Genomic DNA, 18,373 nt, shown 5'->3' with positions numbered 1-18,373 from the left:
TTGTAATTGCTGTACGTTCCAGGTTCCCTTAAACACTTAAGTTGTTTCTGAGGTGGCACAGGAGCAGTCTCAAAAGTTTGTCTGATCTGTGTTGTGCTTCTGCTAATATAAAACCTTATTTCGCTTAACTGTTCATGGTGTGCCCAAGTGCTACTCCTCATTGCCTGTTTTTACCTAACAAATCACTGTTTAAATTGTCAAATGAGCGAGCAATGTTCTTCTAAACACTGCTGTGTGTTTTACTAACACAGTAACTGCTACTAATTTTAGGAAGATAAAATTGCTTCTCTACTAACAAAACTGTAGGTGAGGATCTTCACCACCATGTGTCCTAAAGTAGCAGGAAAGCCCCAACTGTGGCTCTCCTGTCCTCCCAGTAGTGTACAGGGATTGTAACTGTATGATCCCTAATGAATGTGCTGCAGAGTTCTCTGTGGTCGGAAGTGTAAGCAAAACTTTGCTCAGGGTGAGCTTCAGCCAAAACGGATGCAGGGTAAAGCACAATTCTCTGCAGCAACAGTGCCAGGGTTTCAAAGAGCCATGTCCAAGGTGCCCCTGACTGGATGGATCCTCTGTGTGCTTTTAATTGGTGTGACTTCCAGAAGAGGGGTTTTTTGTTGGTGTGTACAACGCAGTAGCAAAATTGGTTCTCACTTCTTGCAAACTTTTGTAGTTCCTCCATTATAGACACCCATGGCAATTCCCATAAATGGGCTCTTGCATTTCTGGGAAGGCTTGGGCTGGATTGTAAGAGTGTGTGTTCTTTACAGTATTGCTAGTTAAAAATTGGGGGGAAAGATGTTTCTTGGACTCCAGAAAGCATCCCCAGTCCGGCACGAATGGTTCTCAGTAGTTCATGTTTGTTCCCATTTGTTAAAACTAGTACTTTTGTTTGTTTGCTTGAACTATCTGGACATCTACTTAATTTCTTTGTTTGTTTTTTTTCCCCTTCACGCAGGAACGAAATAATTGTCTGACAGATTCGCGAGCTCTGAGTGTCAGTCATTCTGATCTGGCGCACTGAGATTTGGGACAGAAGCTAGCTAATATTCCTGTGTGAATAAAGAAGCACTGAGACCTTCAAAGCTTTGGTTCTTCATCCTTGTGTATAGGGACACCTAGTTTATAGATGATGTTGGTTTTTTCCCAATGGACTGCTGTTTTTACTTTTTAAATAGGGACAGTTTTAAACACAGCATTAGTGGGTGTTTTCTTCTAAGGGAAAACTATAGAAACATATTGCTCATTGCACTGCTCCTGTTCATGCTACTTACATAAATTTCTTTAATAGATCTGACTATTACAGCAGCCAAAAAAAAAAAAAAAAAAGTAAAAATGCAGACACATTCAAAGCATACCAAAATGCAACAGTGTTGGCAAATGCAAGCAAAATTAAATGTGTGGCAGTAAATACATACAGTGCTGGAATGAGAAATGGATAAATTTATGTGCATTACTGTAGAAGTTCCAGTTGAGCATTCAGTAGTGGTGGGGTTTGCCCTTGCACCACTGATCCTTGTAATGGTAGAAGCCTTGGCTGGCAAAACAGCACTTAGACACGACTGACTTAACCACTAGACTGAGCTATTAAATCTTACAGAAGTGATGGTTGGGGGTAAGTTACATTTAGATAGAATGAATAGCAACACCTGTGACCATAGCTTTTGATAATGTAAGTCTTAGGGCACAATAATCAATGGATATAGGACGGTTTGTGTACATCAGGAGAAATGGAAAAACCCTTTACTTTGTGTGATTGAAGAATACTCAAGTTTCGGACTGCAACTGTCCCAGAGCAGCTGCTGCTGCTCTCAGGGAAACATCGAGCCTCAGGTTGACTTTCTCGCTTGTCCACTGGAATTCACAATCCCATTCTCTCTTTGCTGAAAGTGCCCAATGTTTCCTTGTGCTGATCCCAAATCCTGCCTTTCTCCATACCAGCTGGTGACAGCAGAAGCAGGCACCTGCACGTCGGGATGTCACACTGCGGAGTGGCTGCTCTGCAAGGACTACTCCGTGCTAAGGGCCCTCGTGGAAGCGCTCAGTGGCCGTAAGTGGCAAGTGACCTGTGTGACCACATATCCATGTTAAATCCACTTAGTTAATATATATATGCTGTCTGTATACAGGACTGCTGCTGGAACTATGTATGTTTTAAGGATTTTATAGACATTAGGATTTCCTTTTGCTTTTCTGTAAAGCTTGTAATTTTGTTCATCTTTTGTAAAAATTCTTATTTGTGTGAAGTTGGATGAGAAAGTAAAACCAAGCAGTGTGTGTACAAATGTATTTGTGGTCATAGTTGCGAGTTGGAAAATGTCGAACAAAATTAACTTTGGGAAAAGCTGGAAAATTCATTCAAGGTCAGCACCAGCTGAAGGAGGTAAAATATAGGAACATATGCAAGTTTTAGTATTTGAACAGGCTGTGAAAAGTCATTAGAATTAGTACTTAATAGGAGTATTTGACTGGGTTTGCACCTGGTTTTAAGTTGGTTACAGTAACTGATGCAAAAAGTTGTCTGTGTAATGCACTTAACAATGTTTACCAGGAGGTACCGTCTGAGCATCTCTGCAGAGGAAGCTGCGCATGGTGCACCTGCTTTAGAGACAGTGTAGGAATGGTGAGAGACAATGCTGCTAATAATTATGTAGAAGTTTTAGCACATAGTGCAATTCATTAATGAACTTGAGCAGGAACAGGTTGTTGCTCGGTTATCCTAACAATAGATACTCATATAATGTTGACTCTTGAGTTTTAATCTTTTTATTAAGAGCTTTTTATATTAAAAAAATATGTAATATATATACTTCTTTTTTTCCCCCTAAAGTAAAATGTGTTGTATGCCCCCACTGGTGAATTGGGCTCTCTGCACAAAGGCAGACTGAGCTGGCTTTGCTAAAGAACCGTGTCAGGCTGCCAGGCCGGGGGTGCCCATGTCCAGCCCCTGCTCCGGCCAGGAGCTGCTCCCTGCAGATGCCCTCAGCAGTCCCTGTTCCGCACCAGTTGCTCCTGGTGCTGGAGACACCCACAAAAGTCTGGCTTCCAAAAAACCCCACAGAACTATTCAGACACAGAACTGGTTTGGTAATAAGGAATTACTTAAACTGAAAGATGTGATTCCCACATTCGTCTTTCAACTTTGAAGGAAAATTATTTTTTGCAACCTTTCAGAAAAGACCCCAACCCTGTGTAAATAGCAATAAATTATGTAACCATGCCAAATGACAGTGTACAGTAAGTTTCAAAGTGCAAGACTGTGGTATGTTGATGGTGATAGTGAGGGAACTTTATTGGTCAGGATCTTGCTGTGGGTGGCATTACTAATACTGTGCTTTTAAATGTTTTAATCCTTTATATAGTATTTTAAAGTGTGATGGAAGCTTAAGTTGTTGAGCTAATGCTTATTAAACAATTCTTATATTTAAGAGGTTAATTTTTTTTTCCTGAGAAGAAACAAAATTCAAGACTTCTTTAATCCATAAAACCCTGAGAATAGTAGCCAGGTCCTTACTGTTAGGAGCCAGTGAGCTGTTTGCAGTTTGAGAACTTGTAAAAAAAGAAAAACCAAATTAAAGTCAACATTCCCTGTGTTTGAATCATGAATGAGTTACTGTCAGGACATGGTTTGTATACATTTATATTTCAGACAGGCTTCTCAGTTCACTTTTATGCAAGATTTGCTTTCTGGGTTTCCCCTTGTAAGGTTCCAGTTGTAGCTAAGAGTCTGCATAAAGAATATATCCAAAATATCCAATTTTATCTTTCTGGGATGTTTTCAGCACCAAACTAAACAGCTCTGATGAAACAGAAAACTGGAAAAGACCTTCAGAATTGACAGATACCTTGTTAGGAAAACTGCAGCCTTGGTAGTGCAGGTTGTTTTTAATCTGGCTTTTTTGTCCTTGACTAAAATTTGAAGGGTGAACTTGAATAAAAACATAATGAGGACTCCACGTTAGGCCTCAGATTCTCCTGCAAACAGTGGTGAGTGGGTGTACAGCAGGATGTGGGATGAATTGTACATGGAAATGTTACTGATAGAAGGTGCCTGTTGCCCTTCTGTCTCTGGTTGTGTGCTCTATTGGCAATATTTGGTCTTGAGTTTAGATCTTACTAAATAGTCTTGTAAAATGTAGTTGTTTCATGATTTGCTCCTCTCCTAGAGGAGTAACTGACCTATTGCTGTGGTGTGTCTGCACTTACACAATGCAGAAAGTGTCAGTTACCTACAATTCGTACTTTTTCTTACAGTAAATGACACCCTCGTCCCCCAAGCATTCCTGAATCGTAGTAAATTAAAATGGTTTTGAGCTTGAAAAGTAATTGTACTTAAATTGTATCATTTGAATCCAGAGATCTTGGAAATGGTGTGGTTCTGTTGTAAATATCTATTAAAAGGGGTGTGCAGTGCTGCATTGACAGTGTGTTTACAGTAGTTGCTGAGTTGAAGTTCCTTTGGTTCTCGTTACGCAGGTCACGTGTTGTGTGTGAGGGCTGCTAAGAGAATGGCATTTTTGGTCATGTAAGTGTGTACTGAGAATAAATGTTAACAGATGTGATGCTGAGAAGTTTAGTTTCCTTGTCATCGATTTACAGAAATACATGGGGGGGGGTGTAAATGTTTAGAATTGAGGAAAATCTCAAACATCTACACTGGATTATTTTTTTCCCCTAAAACCATTCGCAGTTGTGCCAGTACATTGAATAGTTAAGGTCAGTAGTTAAAAAAAAAAAAAAAAGCCTGAATCAACAAAGCAAGAAGCCAAAGAGAGTGTGGGGGTCTGGTAGAGGTCAGAAGGCCCAAGCTGGGAGGGTGCTTATGCTCACAGAGAAGTTGCAAACCTTCCTTAGTTACAGCTGCTTGAAAATGAGAAATATTTAGGGAACCACAGCTGGAAGTTCATTTAATGTTCCAGCTCCATCCAACAGGTTGAAGCTGCTCTTACATTGTGCTGGCACACACAATGGAGAGAAGAGACGAAAATGTGGGTATGGCATGGAACAAGCACAGTGAAGTGTTTTTAACACCAGATCTATCCTTGGGCTCCCTGTATTTACACTGTTGTCCCAGTTCAAGCATGGAAAGCTACTGAGTCTTTAGTTGTAATCTGAGTAGTAGGAGTATCTTACTCTAGTGGCAGTGGGTTACAGGATCATTCAGTCAGGTCAGTTCCATGCAACTGGAAATGGTATTTTCTGTTTTCTAGGACTTGGTTTAAAAAACAAACGCAAAACTCAACAGCAAAACCAGAAAATCATTTGTAATGTCAGTGTTTATTTGAGGAGAACACACAGCACACATCCCCCCCCCCCCCAGCCCCTGAATCATGACTTCAATGTTTGATTAAAAGAAAAAAAAACCCTTCCAAGATTGGCTTTCAGATGCTGCATTTGGTTTCCATGAGTTGTAGCTGCTCCTCACAGCTATGTCTGAAACCCCGTTGAGTTCACCCATCTTACTCATAAAACTGCAGAAAATAAACTTCCAGAAATGTTACCTGTAACAGTAGCAAAGCACTGTGATTTGAAAAAGAAATTAATGAAGTTGTTCAGCGTGTGTTACTACATGTTTTGTTAATAGGTCAGTTGTATAAATGCTTTACTCAGTAGAAATTAATTTGGTTCTTTTCAAAGCAACGATCCCAGAATCCTATTTTGAGCTTTCTGCTGAAAAAGGCCTCTTCAAATCACAGATTTGTAGTTTAATTTGAAAATGTTTGAAGTTTCTCAAGTGTCATTTAACATTTCAAAGTGTAGAAAAATATTTACGTAGTCTTGCAGGATAAAGACTTAATACATTCTAGACTGTAAATCTTCTTTGTAAAAACTGATTTTTTTCTTGTATAGAAAAAAAATCTCAGTTGTGAAACCCAAAGATCAATAAAACTGTATAAAGGGAAGGTTCTAAAATTGCATTTTTTAAAACTTAACCATGGTTCAACACTTTTGACAGAAGGCTTCAAAAGACAGGTGCCGTGTTGGGTTCCTGTGAGGGTCTGCAGCCCCCAAAGCTGCACTTGGGTCAGATGGAGATCCTGGGCTGCTGTCTGAGGGTGGGACTGAGGGACAGGGCAGCAACTGGAGTGAGTGTTGGCTGTGAGCCTTGTGGGGCTCAGCTGGATTTGGGATTTTAAGGTTTGTGTGTGCTGATGAGCCTGGAGACAAACTAATGTACTCTGACACAGCTGGAGAGAGAAATAACCAACAAACCAGCAGGGGCAAAGACAGAACACTTGAGCAGGTAAAATGTTACTTCTATGTGTTGGTAAAAGCGTTTTTCAACAGGTAAACTGGAACTTTGATTACAGACCCATCTGTGACTTTTAACACCTATTTAGGGCTGTTCCTGCAAGCAGTCAAGTTGCAAAAAAGTGATCAAAATATTACAGACTGAGCCTGGAGATGTTTCACACTGTTCTGAACATGGGGCACAGTGAGGCAAACTCCTGGGATTGGAGCCCAGGATTGGATGAGGCTCTTCTGTAAATGAATATCCAGGTAGGGGTTGATGACCCATTCATCAGCTACATCTCTCCATGGCTGCTTTTTTCCCAATTAGCACAATAGGATGAACATTATCTTGGCTGCTTTTCCAGCTCAGATACACAGGCCAGGAATAGAAGAGAAGAACTGGAGTGTTACCATTCGGCATTAGGGAGGAGGGATGGAAGGTCAGGGTTTGAAGAAGGAGGTGGCCCTGCCTCTGAGCTGGGGCACTTACTTAGAGTACACAAAGGCTTCTAAGCTTCTTGTTTGGATTTTATTAAAAAACACTGTGCAGTCATTTCCAAATACAGGGAATTAAGACATTTTAGGGAAATTTATTTTTGTTTAAACACAACTTGTGCTATTTGCACAAGGTCCCTTACGACATCTGAAGGGGTTGCAGAAGGCATGGAGAGTAACTCATCCTTTCTGCTTGTTTAGTCTCCTTCCTTCAGCTTCAAGCTGTGCCTCTTCTCCTCTGGAACCTCCCAAGGCAGTCACACAGGGTCTCTTTTCCTTGAGTCATACTCTGTTGTCCCTTGAGAAATCTTCTGCCAAGTTCTGATACAATTGTGGAGCAAGATGCTTTATTAATGCAAGAGAGTTATTTTATTCCTTTTACACCTTCCAGCTGTACTGCATAGTAGCAAAAGGATGGAGGGAGATGAGGAGCAAAAACTACACTTAAAGTCCTCATGCTTCCAGTGCAGTGTGATGCTACTCCAGATGAGTGTCCAGGCAGGGAGACCCGGCTGACCATCAGTCTCATCAGCAGCTGATTGGACCAGGTTATTCCAAGTGCTGGAGTGACTCTGTTACCCACTGCCCTATAAAGAAAGTATTACACATTTCTGCATGCCTGGATTTCATATGAAATACCTTCTGTTGTAACAAAATGGCACTAGAAGACATAATTTACCATTTCTCTAACATGTATTGAAAACTACAGGTCTTTGAAGACAGAGTGACAGGATTTACTCACAAAACTTGGGTTCTCCCTGTGGCGAGGAAACACCTGGAGGAGAAGTGCTTCTATACAGAGTAAGTGTCATTCTTTCAACTACAGCCATGGGGAATACCTACTTCCATCTGGACAGGCCCCTCTTGCAACAGGAAAACCACAAGAGAAAAATGGTTGAACTTTTAATATTTGAAGTGTGTAACTGCTGGCCTTGGATTCCATTTGCAGGTATATTTAGAAGTGTTGGGTAAAAAGAACACTGTATGTGTGACTTTCAACCCAATGTTTAAACAATTTTTTTTCCTGGAAAAAGTGCAATTTCTCCAGTAAAAGAACTACAAGATAACCAGGCAAAAAATAATAATTGAACCTTATCCTTGTTCTGTGTCAGTTTCAGAATCTGAAGGACGCAGTGAACTTCTCACAAACTCCCATTTACGTAGCACCCAGCTTATGTAGTAAATCAAGGTTATAGTTAGGATTCAAACAACAAATACATATATTTGAATCCTGTTAATATATTGGTGTCAAAACATACTTTTTTGGGTTTTTTCTTAGCTCATTAACAAAGCCACCTGCTAAGGTTTGGTTGCTGTATTTTTTAAGCAGACAGAAGGTGCACTCAGTTATATCAGAGAAAAGATTAGATGGAAAAATACTCTTGTGTAAGCAGGTACTCAAGCCATTAACTCCAGGGAAATTTCCCTGCTAATTTGTGATTAGGAATTACGATGTAAGTGTATATGACAGTTTCTTCCCCTTCACAGCACGAGTTAGTGCTGATCTCCAGCAAATCCAGCACTGTTGGGTAAATGCCCCACTGCTGCTCACATGATCTCGTAGCTTACACTGGAGTGAGAAAGGACAGAGTGGTTCAGTGCTGCTGTGTTTGACACTGTCACACTCTGTGTGGATGACTCACCTGCAACTGCACTGAGCAGCTTCCAACTCACTCACTGCATCCGTCACCTGAAGCACAAAAACAAGGTTTGCAGCTGACCTGGGGTTCTGTGTTTGTATTTAGCAAACAGGGGGGGCAGGGAAAGCAACCAAGGCAAGAAAATCCAAGTTATCAGATCATATATTAAGCCAAGTTAGAAAACACTTATTCTTTCAAGGCAAACTAAAATGGAGTTGCGAATTACAAGCTGATGTTTACAGTGTTAGAACTATTCAGCAAGCTACAGCTTACATTAATTAAACTACTTCTAGATGCTTAATTTGTTAAGAAAAAAAAGAAAACAAATAAAACCCCCACAACCACAAAACTGTTTCAGTGCTGTATCTGGAGATAAAAAGTACAAAAGCCCAGATCTCCCAAAGGTGCCCTGTTCTCAACGACTTCATTACCTTTGAAGTTTCCCAGTGGCCTGCCTGCACATTGACTTAGCCCTTCCCAAGGCCACATTTGGGAGTGTGAATGCCTCAACTCTGGCACTTATATGCTCCTTCAATTTGTGAGTGGACTAAGAGCAGTGTCTTGCCTTGTTTCCTCAAAAGAACACTCTTTTTGACCAGTATCACTGTGGCTCTGTTTTGGTCCAGCTCAAGTCAGTACATGTGCTTTAGTGCCTCAGCAATCTCAGCAGTTACACAAAAATGCTGAGCTCCACAGAAATGCAGCAAGGTCCCTGGTCCTTCACTGTCTCCTGGAACTGTGCCTGCAGAGTTCCCAGAGCATTCCTGCTGGCAATGGCATTTGAAGCCAGTGATAAGAAAGAACTCTTATTTTGGTTTGATGCTTTGGGCAGTTGCTATACATACCTATTTTTGTTAGCTTTAGTGGACAATTTTGAGAACATTAACAAACTATAAAATTTTAAATAATAAACTTTGAGTAGTTAACATTTACTAAAGTACATCAGTTTAAGGAAGCTTCAATTTCCATCAGTCATTAATAGTCAGCTGACAGCGGTAAACAGACCACCATGAAATCTGCATTTACACAGATTGCACCATCACCCTCCAGCCATTCATTAAACAGTCCCTAGAGAATAAGGAGCAATTTGATATCATACCTGATTAATGCACATGATGGGAGTCCTGAACCTAGTGCTCAAGCTGTGAAGCTGTGCCCCAAAGGTCTGCAAATACCGAGCCTTCAGTGCAGACTCGGAAGGGCCGAACTCGCAGCGGAACAGGGCGGCCAGGGAGTCGATGACCACGAGCCGCACCATGCCCCGAGCCAGCAGCAGGGACAGCCTCCTCGTGATGCACTGCTGGAAGGTGTCCTGCCACACACACACACAGTGACACAGGGCAAAGAGCCCTGCTGGGACATCAGCACAGCGAACTACAGCAATCACCACTGCAACACGAGCTCAAGGAGTTTCCAGTCGTGAAGGCAGCTCATGGATCTCTAAGTCTCGCCAGTAACCACGTCTGGTGGTTTTATTGTGGAGAAAACTGAAGAGACCAAACTGCAACCTGCATTTACCTGCAGCTCTGACCTTACTGATACTTCAAAATCTCAAGGGTGTAGTATTTCTAAACTGTTCCTGTTTTTGTAGAGTGATAGAATGTTAAGGGGTTGGAATGGACCTCAAAAATCATCCAGTCCCAACCCCCCTGCCATGGGCAGGGACACCTCCCACCAGACCATGTGGCTCAGAGCCACATCCAGCCTGGCCTTGAACAACGCCAGAGATGGGGCAGCCACAGCTTCTCTGAGCAACCTGTTCCAGTATCTCAGCACAGTCCCAGTAAAGAATTTCTAATATCAAATCTAAATTTCCCTCTTTCAGTTTGTACCCTTGCCCTGTCTACAGTTCCGGACAGAGAGTCCCTTTCCAGCTTCCCTGTAGCCTCTTCAGACACTGGAAGGCTCCTATGAGGTCCCCACACAACCTTTTCTCTCCAGGCTGAGCAGCCCCAACTTTCTCAGCCTGCCTGGGGAAGGAGTGATTCTCACTGAAATGCTCAGGACACAAGACTATCATTAAATATTCCAAACAAGTTACAGACTGTGTTGCTCTTCCACTAATGACCCCTTAACAGTAAAATACTGCCTCAAATCCATATTGATCAAGAGTCTTAGAAACATTCTTACTTTGTGCTGCTACTTACCAGGTCTGCTGCCCGCTCAACAAAAATACTGTTTCCAAATCTGATCTTCTGTATGACTTCAGCTGGAACATCTGCACGCAGCTTATGCTGCTGATCTATGAGCTGCTGCAAGCGTTTGCTTGGGAACACATCTTCTGTACAAATGTAGACAGCTCCTGCAGCCAAGGAAACCACTGTGGTTACAACAGGGTTCTTACACACACAGTTTTCTTAACAGCACACAAACTGCATCAAAAGCTACACATATGGACCTGGAAATTCATGTTGGTTTGGTTTTTTTTTTTTGCAACCACATTGAATCAATGATGAACAAAAACTCCACTCCTGTGACTTTCCTGCAGTTGCCTGGTCCCTTTTTCAGCACCAGCTGGGAAAACTGGATTTTGTACTCTCCACTGGGTGACACTCATTGTGCACAGCTGTGGAACACCCAACAACCTGCCCTTGGGGATCAGAAGTATCCCAGTTTATCCAACCCACAAATACAGTGACCCTGCACTGAAATCCAAAACACAGCACTATGAAATATATTAGCTATGCCAGCCAAAACCAGTGCTAGTATTTGATTCATGTCACTCAGTGTTTTCAAGCTTCTTGGTTTTAAATTTACATATGGAAGGATACTGATCACCACAATTTCTACACCAGTTTTAAGAGGATCACTCATCCAACCTCATTCCAACTAACTCTTCCTGAAAATGGTAATTAGATAAAAAACATTATATTTCAATCATATTACTGTGAGTGATGTCTGTAGATTTTCACTGTGGTTCCTGGTTAACAAGTTCCTACAGAGAAAATTACCCATAAGCATCAAAGATGTTGGGAAAAAAAAGCACAAATACAAGCAATATTTTCTTTATTAAAAAAGTGTTACTGTTATTGCACAACTGACCAGAATTAACAGCTAAGACATACAGGGCTGCATCTAAGGATTGAGCCCACTCACAAAGTGGCTGAGGCTGCTAACACAGCTTGGCAGATGTTGTGTTTGGCAATACGAGACTCCCTGAACATTTCCACCCCATTGATCCATCCCAGAATTAGCTCTCCAGGGAATCCCATTTCTAGCTACAACTTCCAAATCCTCTACTCCACTGAAAAAAATATGAAACTATATCCAAGTGGAAATGGAAATATCGCAGAACTAGATCAAGTAAAAATTAATGGTTATTTTATTAATAAAAATATTTTGCTTGATGGACACCTGTATAAGACAGGGTATTGAATCCTGAAAATCTTCCATATGAGACAAAGAGGGGTCTAAGCCCAATGTATTTTAGGACTGAAATTGCATCTTCATTTTAGCTCTCCCCAACACACTGTAAATTCACCTGTGAACACCCTTCATACCTATCAGATAATGCAAAAAAACGTACCTGTGCCCACTAATTAAAACAATGGTCTTTGACAGGTGAAAATTAAAGACTTTCCCCAATTATTAACAGATTGGAAAAATACATCATCATTCATAGGAGGTACTGAAATGTTTCTAGAATTTCTATTTCCATTGTACCTAATAACAGGTACAAATTATACTCTGGCTCCTTTTCACTTTCCTTGGCCTTGGCAGCCAATAGCATTTAACACTAGAATTTGGTCTCCATTCTTAATTCCCCAACTGCATTATGTATATACTGCTGTAAGAGGGATCTGAGTGAGGGCTGTTTGCAGTTTTCATTTGACACAGAAAAAGGACTACAATAAAGCGTTAGTGATCAGAGCAGTCATGATCTGACTATGAATACTGAACTACAACATACAAGAAACCACAAATTTGAACCACAAATGTTTTCTATTCTTATCCCACATTCTTCCTAGAATGAGTGGATAGAATTGTGAATTTTAAACTATGGGCATAAATGCTGTCTCTGGTAATTGCAATTACTTAAGTCATACACAATACTTGTAGACATAAATGAGCACATAAAGAAATTTCCATCAGCAAAGGAAGAAAATAAAAAAAAAAAAAAAAAGAAAAGAGAAAATGACTCCACAGGTTTCCAAATCCATTAAGTTTACAATGACATCAGCAGCTTGTGGAATACTATCCGAACCTGTATGAAGCTCAGGCAAGGAAAACACAGTAAACTATTAATTAAATTGCTTAATTGTTTAAGGTTTTAAAAATAGCTAATTACCAAACAGGTAATTAGGTGAACCTTAATTTTCTTGACTATTTCCCTAGGTTCATTTCTCCTAATTGGACTAATTTTCATATCACTTTCCAACTCAACAGTGACAGCTGAGTATCAGACAGGCAGGTGAGTATCTTTACTAAGGGCAGTCCTATCAAACATTCAGTTTCATGATTTCTCAAATGCCAGTAAGTCAAGAAAAACTTCTAAGCACAAATTTGACATGAGGTATACCCAGCACAAACACTCACTGAAACAAGGCAGTCACACAGTACAACAGTTACACCACAAAACCGAAAATCGTAATGGTGCAAATTCAAACCCAAGTAAACAAACAGAAAATAAAGTCAACCCACTAAGATACGCTGCTTCCTTAAGCCCACGTGGTTTCTGAATTTCTTGCTAAAAAAAGCTGTGCTAACTTGTGTTGAGACAACAGTTCCTAAAGTAAAACACTCTGGCCTTCTCAGCTACCATTCTTATTCAAGCTGACTGCCTTTTGCACATGTTGCTTTAATGCTAATAGCGAGGGATTTCTTGACCATGAATTTTGGGCTCCCAGAGAAATCATCTGCTTTCTAAAAACCAGACCTGCCTTAAGCAGGACATCCCTTGTCTTCTCCTTGGCTTACTTAAAAAGGATGGAATGTCTGCTACTTCATATTTCATAGTCACTGGGGTTCTTTCAGAAGCAGATTTGCATTTCTAGAGAGATCAATGCTCCATGGATTAAATAATTGTATTTTGATCCAGAGTTATTGCAACATTCAAGATGCTGAAAACAGTCACAGGTCCAAAAAAAAAAAAAAAATCAGCATTTCCTCAAATCTGTCTTTCAGGCCAATAAATGTGTTATGCTGGTTGTTGACAAAAAAATACCACCAAAAAATCAACCAAACAAGAATAAAACCCACTAAAACCCCTCAACCTCAAAAAGGACAAATTTTGATTCCTATGATCATAATCTGTCATGCACCAAACCAGTTTGTTACCAAGAATCAGTAGCAAACATTGTTTCCTAACTTAGAATTCTAATATGGATATTAATTTGTCACATTATATTCATGTATTGCTTATGAATATGGGCATATAAAATAAATTCAGCCAACACACAACTGAACACAACTGACATCCCTAGAACAGCAGAAAGATATCCTGGAGGCAAAGGAGGTCTTTGATTAATTTCAGGATTGCTTTGCTGCCAACCTCCTTGCACTGACAGTTACAAACAAGACTAGCACTAAATTTAATGAAGTAAATGTTTAAAGAAATGTATTTCAACATCACCACTTATGAGAAGGGAAGTTTCTAAGCAGTAAAAAAATACAATGCACCATAATTTTATATCAGTAGCCAAGTCTTAGCAGTGAGATTAATCTTCCACTGGTAGTCCCAGAGTTCTGTGAGAGTTTCTGAGCATTGCTGTTCTCCTCAAGTCTCCTAAAGGATAAAACTCCTCACAGTTAACCTAAGCTTTAATTGCTGTATTTCTTATCAGAGGCTCAACATGAGAGTGCCATTAGGGTGCTGGGCACCTTCTTCTGTACCTTGTTCTGGTTTGTTCCTTGATTTCAACATAAACAGGGAGAAGTGCTGGAGGATGGATAAAAATGTATTTGCATTCAAACTATGTGCAGCAGTTAGCAGCAACACACAATGGAATAGAAAATAATGTAATTGCTTCTGCTCTGATTAATGACATAATGTAAGCCACAGGCTACTCACAGCCCTTTAAGCAAGATCTTAATTTGTGCAGTCCACGATTTTTCCACATGGGTGGATATAGGTCAAGAAATCAGTACGTTTCCCCACAACGAACCACTGAGCTTCCAGATAAAGCCAGTGCTGTGTGGAAGGAACAGCAAGCTCACAGGCAAAACACACCTAAGGCAGACTACCAGAATTCAGAAGTGACACAGGTTTCCTCCCTTTCTACAGCAGCATAGAATAGTCAAAAAAAAAAAAAAATTAGGAGTTAGATTAATGTGATAGAAGGGTAAAAAAAGAATACTCAAAGCAAAGAATAAACCTGTATACTTTGGCAAACCCTGGAAAATCACAGGATAAAAAAAACCCAATGTCACTTTTCTTCAATTACATTTCCATCAATTTTACTCTGTAAATCAATACAATTATTGTTATCAAAACAAATAATCTTTGAAATTTGAAATCCCCAGGTAGGGAATATATACCATATACCCAAGATGTTCGTGGAAAGTTATCTGGGGAGCTGTTTTGCTGAGGTGGTTACCTGAGGAGTCAATGAGCTCTTATGACAGCAACACTTTTCTTACATTGTTTGAGTGTGTTTAACCCAGAGTGGCAAGCAGGCAAACAACAGCCAACAGGAATTCTGAATTAAGTTATGCTGTGCTGCAGGACGTGCACAGCAAGCTTTTGTCTCTGTAAAGACACATTTCTCAGTAACTGGCTTCCAACTGAAGTTAGACAGGCACTGAACACGTGCACCTGCTTTAAGGATGTTCCTAAAGACAGTACACTCCCCCAAATGGGAAATGAATCCACAGTTACAGTTCAGCACTTACCGGACTCTAATCCACCGTACTTGTAAGGATACTGCACACACAGGCACAGCTGTAAACTGATCTGAGTCTTCCCAGCAGAACTTTCCCCAGAAAGCTCTGTGATTCCCACCAAAGGAATGCCACCTCTTAATAAGTTGTCTAGCACTGAACATCCCAGGCTCAGCTTCTGGTGTTGGGAGGTGAGATGATCTTTGTCTTGGTAGAGCTGAAGTGCTGCAGGGTTTGGGGGTGTTTTTTAATGATTAAAAAGGAAAAGAAAAAAGAAAAAAGAAAAAAATAGTTTCATTTATTATTTTTCTAACACACAATGATACAAAATAGATGCTGTATACAAGGTTTATACAAGGATGCTTGCTTTGTTGATGGAAAAATTCCCTGATTCAGCCTGATCTTCCCCACCTCCCTCTCCCCACAAGACCTACTGCTGAATGTCTGTTCAAAGATTGATAATTTACACTGATTTCTTTCCTCCTCTCAAACTTCTTTCATTTCTCTGCCTCTAAGGTGTCCCTGTGGAAAGTTAACTCTGAGAAAACTTTGACAGCAAGGTTCAAGCACAGCAATTATGGAAATGGAAAGCTATAGCTGAGTATAAAACAGCATAGCAGGCATCTGGTCAAAGCCTGAAGACACATGCAATCACAAGAAAATAGATTTTAAGTACAGAGTTGTCATTAAGAATTTGTACAGGAGGAGCTGTTAGGTGCTGCTTGGTTTGGAATGAGGCGTTTATGACAAATCCATTTATAAGGCTTTTAATATATGATACGAAATTTTCAACTAGTCTTAGTACAAAAGGAAAATAGAGAGAGGAAGAAAGTGTGAAAGAAAAAGGAAATATTTTGTTCCTGAAATTAAGTTCTTCAGACTGGAGAATCATTTTGTCCCGTTTCAAGTAGGCTTGATCCTGAAAAATGACACCCATCCCCTTCCGTTTACCCCCAGGTGTCAGGGAAGCTGTCCTCAGTATAGTTAAATAATACACTGCAGTGTAATAAAAACACTTGCATTTTCATTTTAAACCCATGTTACCGTGTCATTGAGGAGCCAGAACTGTATTTTCTCCCAGTGACAGTAATTTTGAGTTTTAGATAGAAGACTTTTTATGCCCTCACTGCATTACCTGTGAGCATGCTGTTCTCCCTCAGCGTGCGAGAGACTGTTTTCAGCAGGCACTGGATGTCTGCACTGGAGAGCTTCATCAGTCTCTGCAAGTCTGCTCCAGAGAGGTTTAAAATCTCTTTTACTGATTTTATATCAGCTGGAATAAGAAGAATTTTTAAAAATACTTTTAACTGGATTACAGTCTTACACAGAAAAGTTTTCCCAATTTCTAACTCTCATTTACTTGAGGTTTATCTATGCTGCATTCTTGTAAGGTGGGAAGGCAACATTCACCTTGAATGTACCAACACAAGCTATAAAATTGGAAAATGGTTATTGAAGCATGGGCAAAACCCAACACTTCTAATTACTCAAAAATCTTCTTTATGAAATATTTAATTGCAGTTCTAAAATGTTAGTGTCCATCTGCATGCTTATACCCACAAACACACAATTTCACTGTGGTGACAGATCTGTTAGTGAGACACTGGCAAATTAAGTTACCTTTTTTCAGGGCAGCAATTGTTTTAGGGTTCAAATCAAACTGGTCCCAATCCATCTCCTAACACAGCACAGCAACAAGCAGCACATCCTGTAATGATCTGTGATTAAAGTGGCTTTTATGACAGACACAGGCAAGAAGAAAATAGGCATAAATCAGTGTCAAAAGTTTCCAGGACTTTTTTTTTTTTTCTATTTTTAACAATATATTTATCAGTTATCTTAGAGAAGTAATAATTATTCTGGGATTATATTATTATTACTATTATCGTTGTTGTTGTTATCACTACTAGTAGTAATATTTTATATATTGATATTATTTTATTATGGGAAGAGTGTGGCCAGCAGGCTGAGGGAGGGGACCCTCCCCCTCTAGTAGGGAAGAACTACAGGTAATTTTAATGGGCTGTAACTCTGCATAGTGCTTTTGCTCTGGACTGCAGCTCACAAGCTGGACAGTCATTTCTAACCTGTCAGTCTTCACACGAGGCTTTCATTTTCAAACAGAAAAAAATCTCACATACGAGCAATTTGGGATGACCCAGAATTACTCACGCATTGGACAGTCAAATATACAATTACTAGCTAAAAGCAAATTTAGTATTAAATCGTTACGATCTGTTTGATTATTGTAGCAACATTAAACAGCTCTTTTAACGCTTTGGTCCAAAACACAATAGTTCAGTACTATGGCTGCCTGGAAGAGTATTGTGAGGTTCTTAGCATTAGTCTGACAAACTTCATGAAGGATTGCTGCAGAGACCCAGGAGTTATACGAGATTACATGACTTTAGGAACAATCCTTTTTCCAACATGAGGACGAGAGGTTGTCATGGGTGCTAAAGAAAGGATACATCTAAGAGAGGCAACAGTTACTTTTGAGCAACACCCACTTAAAGCAACATTCTGAAAAAGTTTAGAAGCCGAAACTTACTGAAATCAATCATGATTACGACGACCTTTGACTGAAGGGCTCCAAACCATTGCGCACCCTCCGCTCACAGGAAGCCGCTCCACTGATGAGGCACAGGGGAGAGCGAAACACCGGGAGAGGGTCACGGGGCAGCCAGGGGTGTCCCACGGACTCGGCACCGGCCGGGGGGAGCGAGGCGCGGACGGACACACGGACAGACACACGGACGGGCAGAGCGCAGGGCCGCCACAGTGCCCTCACACCGTCACGAATCCCCCGCCGCCACCGCAGCCAATCAGCGGGCAGCTAGCCCGCCGCAAGCCAATCAAAACTCCCCTGAGCGACTACCCCGGCGGTACAGCCAATGGCAGGGCGGCGTTCGCCGCGCGGGCGGGGCGCCGCTCACTCCCCTCCCCGGGGCTGCCCGCGGGCGGCGGGGCCGAGTTGGGTTCGAGTGCCGGGTGGGCGCCGCGGCAGCCGCCGTGGGCCCTCTGCGGAGCCGCCCCTCGGGACAGCGGGGGCTGAGCCCGCCCGCGGCTCGGTTGTGGCGCTTCCCGGAGCTGGGGGACGCGGCTGTGGCGCCTGCGCCCTTCGTTTCCGGGTTGCGGGGCACGAAGGAGGGCGGGAATAACACGCCAAGGGGCACGGGATTGGC

At 41.2% G+C, this 18,373-nt stretch overlaps 2 protein-coding genes across 8 annotated transcripts in view; one reads left to right on the top strand and one right to left on the bottom strand.

Annotated features, from left to right (window-relative positions):
- Positions 1-4,745, top strand: part of KLC1 (kinesin light chain 1) — a 47,112-nt gene extending 42,367 nt beyond the window's left edge. For all 5 annotated transcript variants that reach the window (XM_048308437.1, XM_048308438.1, XM_048308436.1 and 2 more), the window contains one exon: positions 959-4,745. In XM_048308437.1, coding sequence (XP_048164394.1) covers positions 959-1,024 — 66 coding nt within the window. In that variant the 3' untranslated portion in view covers positions 1,025-4,745. The remainder of the gene's footprint in view (positions 1-958) is intronic.
- A 1,999-nt stretch (positions 4,746-6,744) lies between these two features.
- On the bottom strand, positions 6,745-18,302 carry XRCC3 (X-ray repair cross complementing 3). Of its 3 annotated transcripts, none has more exons than XM_048308443.1 (8): positions 17,740-18,301; positions 16,809-16,921; positions 16,324-16,461; positions 15,201-15,413; positions 10,517-10,671; positions 9,469-9,681; positions 8,373-8,419; positions 6,745-7,316 (listed from the first exon to the last, which is right to left on the bottom strand). In XM_048308443.1, the coding sequence occupies exons 2-8, from the start codon at positions 16,861-16,863 to the stop codon at positions 7,094-7,096; spliced, it is 1,044 nt and encodes a 347-aa protein (XP_048164400.1). In that variant the 5' UTR covers positions 16,864-16,921; positions 17,740-18,301; the 3' UTR covers positions 6,745-7,093. The 3 variants fall into 3 exon arrangements, with proteins under 3 accessions (XP_048164400.1, XP_048164401.1, XP_048164402.1); XM_048308444.1 differs by having other exon boundaries at positions 16,809-16,896; XM_048308445.1 differs by lacking the exon at positions 16,809-16,921 and having other exon boundaries at positions 17,740-18,302.
- Positions 18,303-18,373: the final 71 nt, after the last annotated feature.

This window comes from Corvus hawaiiensis, chromosome 6 (genome assembly GCF_020740725.1).
Source record: "Corvus hawaiiensis isolate bCorHaw1 chromosome 6, bCorHaw1.pri.cur, whole genome shotgun sequence".
NCBI lineage: Eukaryota > Metazoa > Chordata > Aves > Passeriformes > Corvidae > Corvus > Corvus hawaiiensis.
The sequence above is the reverse complement of the archived record's forward strand: the minus strand, read 5'-3'. Positions and strand labels throughout refer to the sequence as shown.

Coding starts and splice junctions, on each gene's coding strand:
- XRCC3 (XM_048308443.1), bottom strand. CDS start 16,863: ATGGATTGGGACCAGTTTGATTTGAACCCTAAAACAATTGCTGCCCTG. Junction 9,682..10,516: donor TTGAGCGGGCAGCAGACCTG/GTAAGTAGCAGC, acceptor TGTGTGTGGCAG/GACACCTTCCAGCAGTGCAT. Junction 8,420..9,468: donor CCATCATGTGCATTAATCAG/GTATGATATCAA, acceptor TTTGTGCTTCAG/GTGACGGATGCAGTGAGTGA.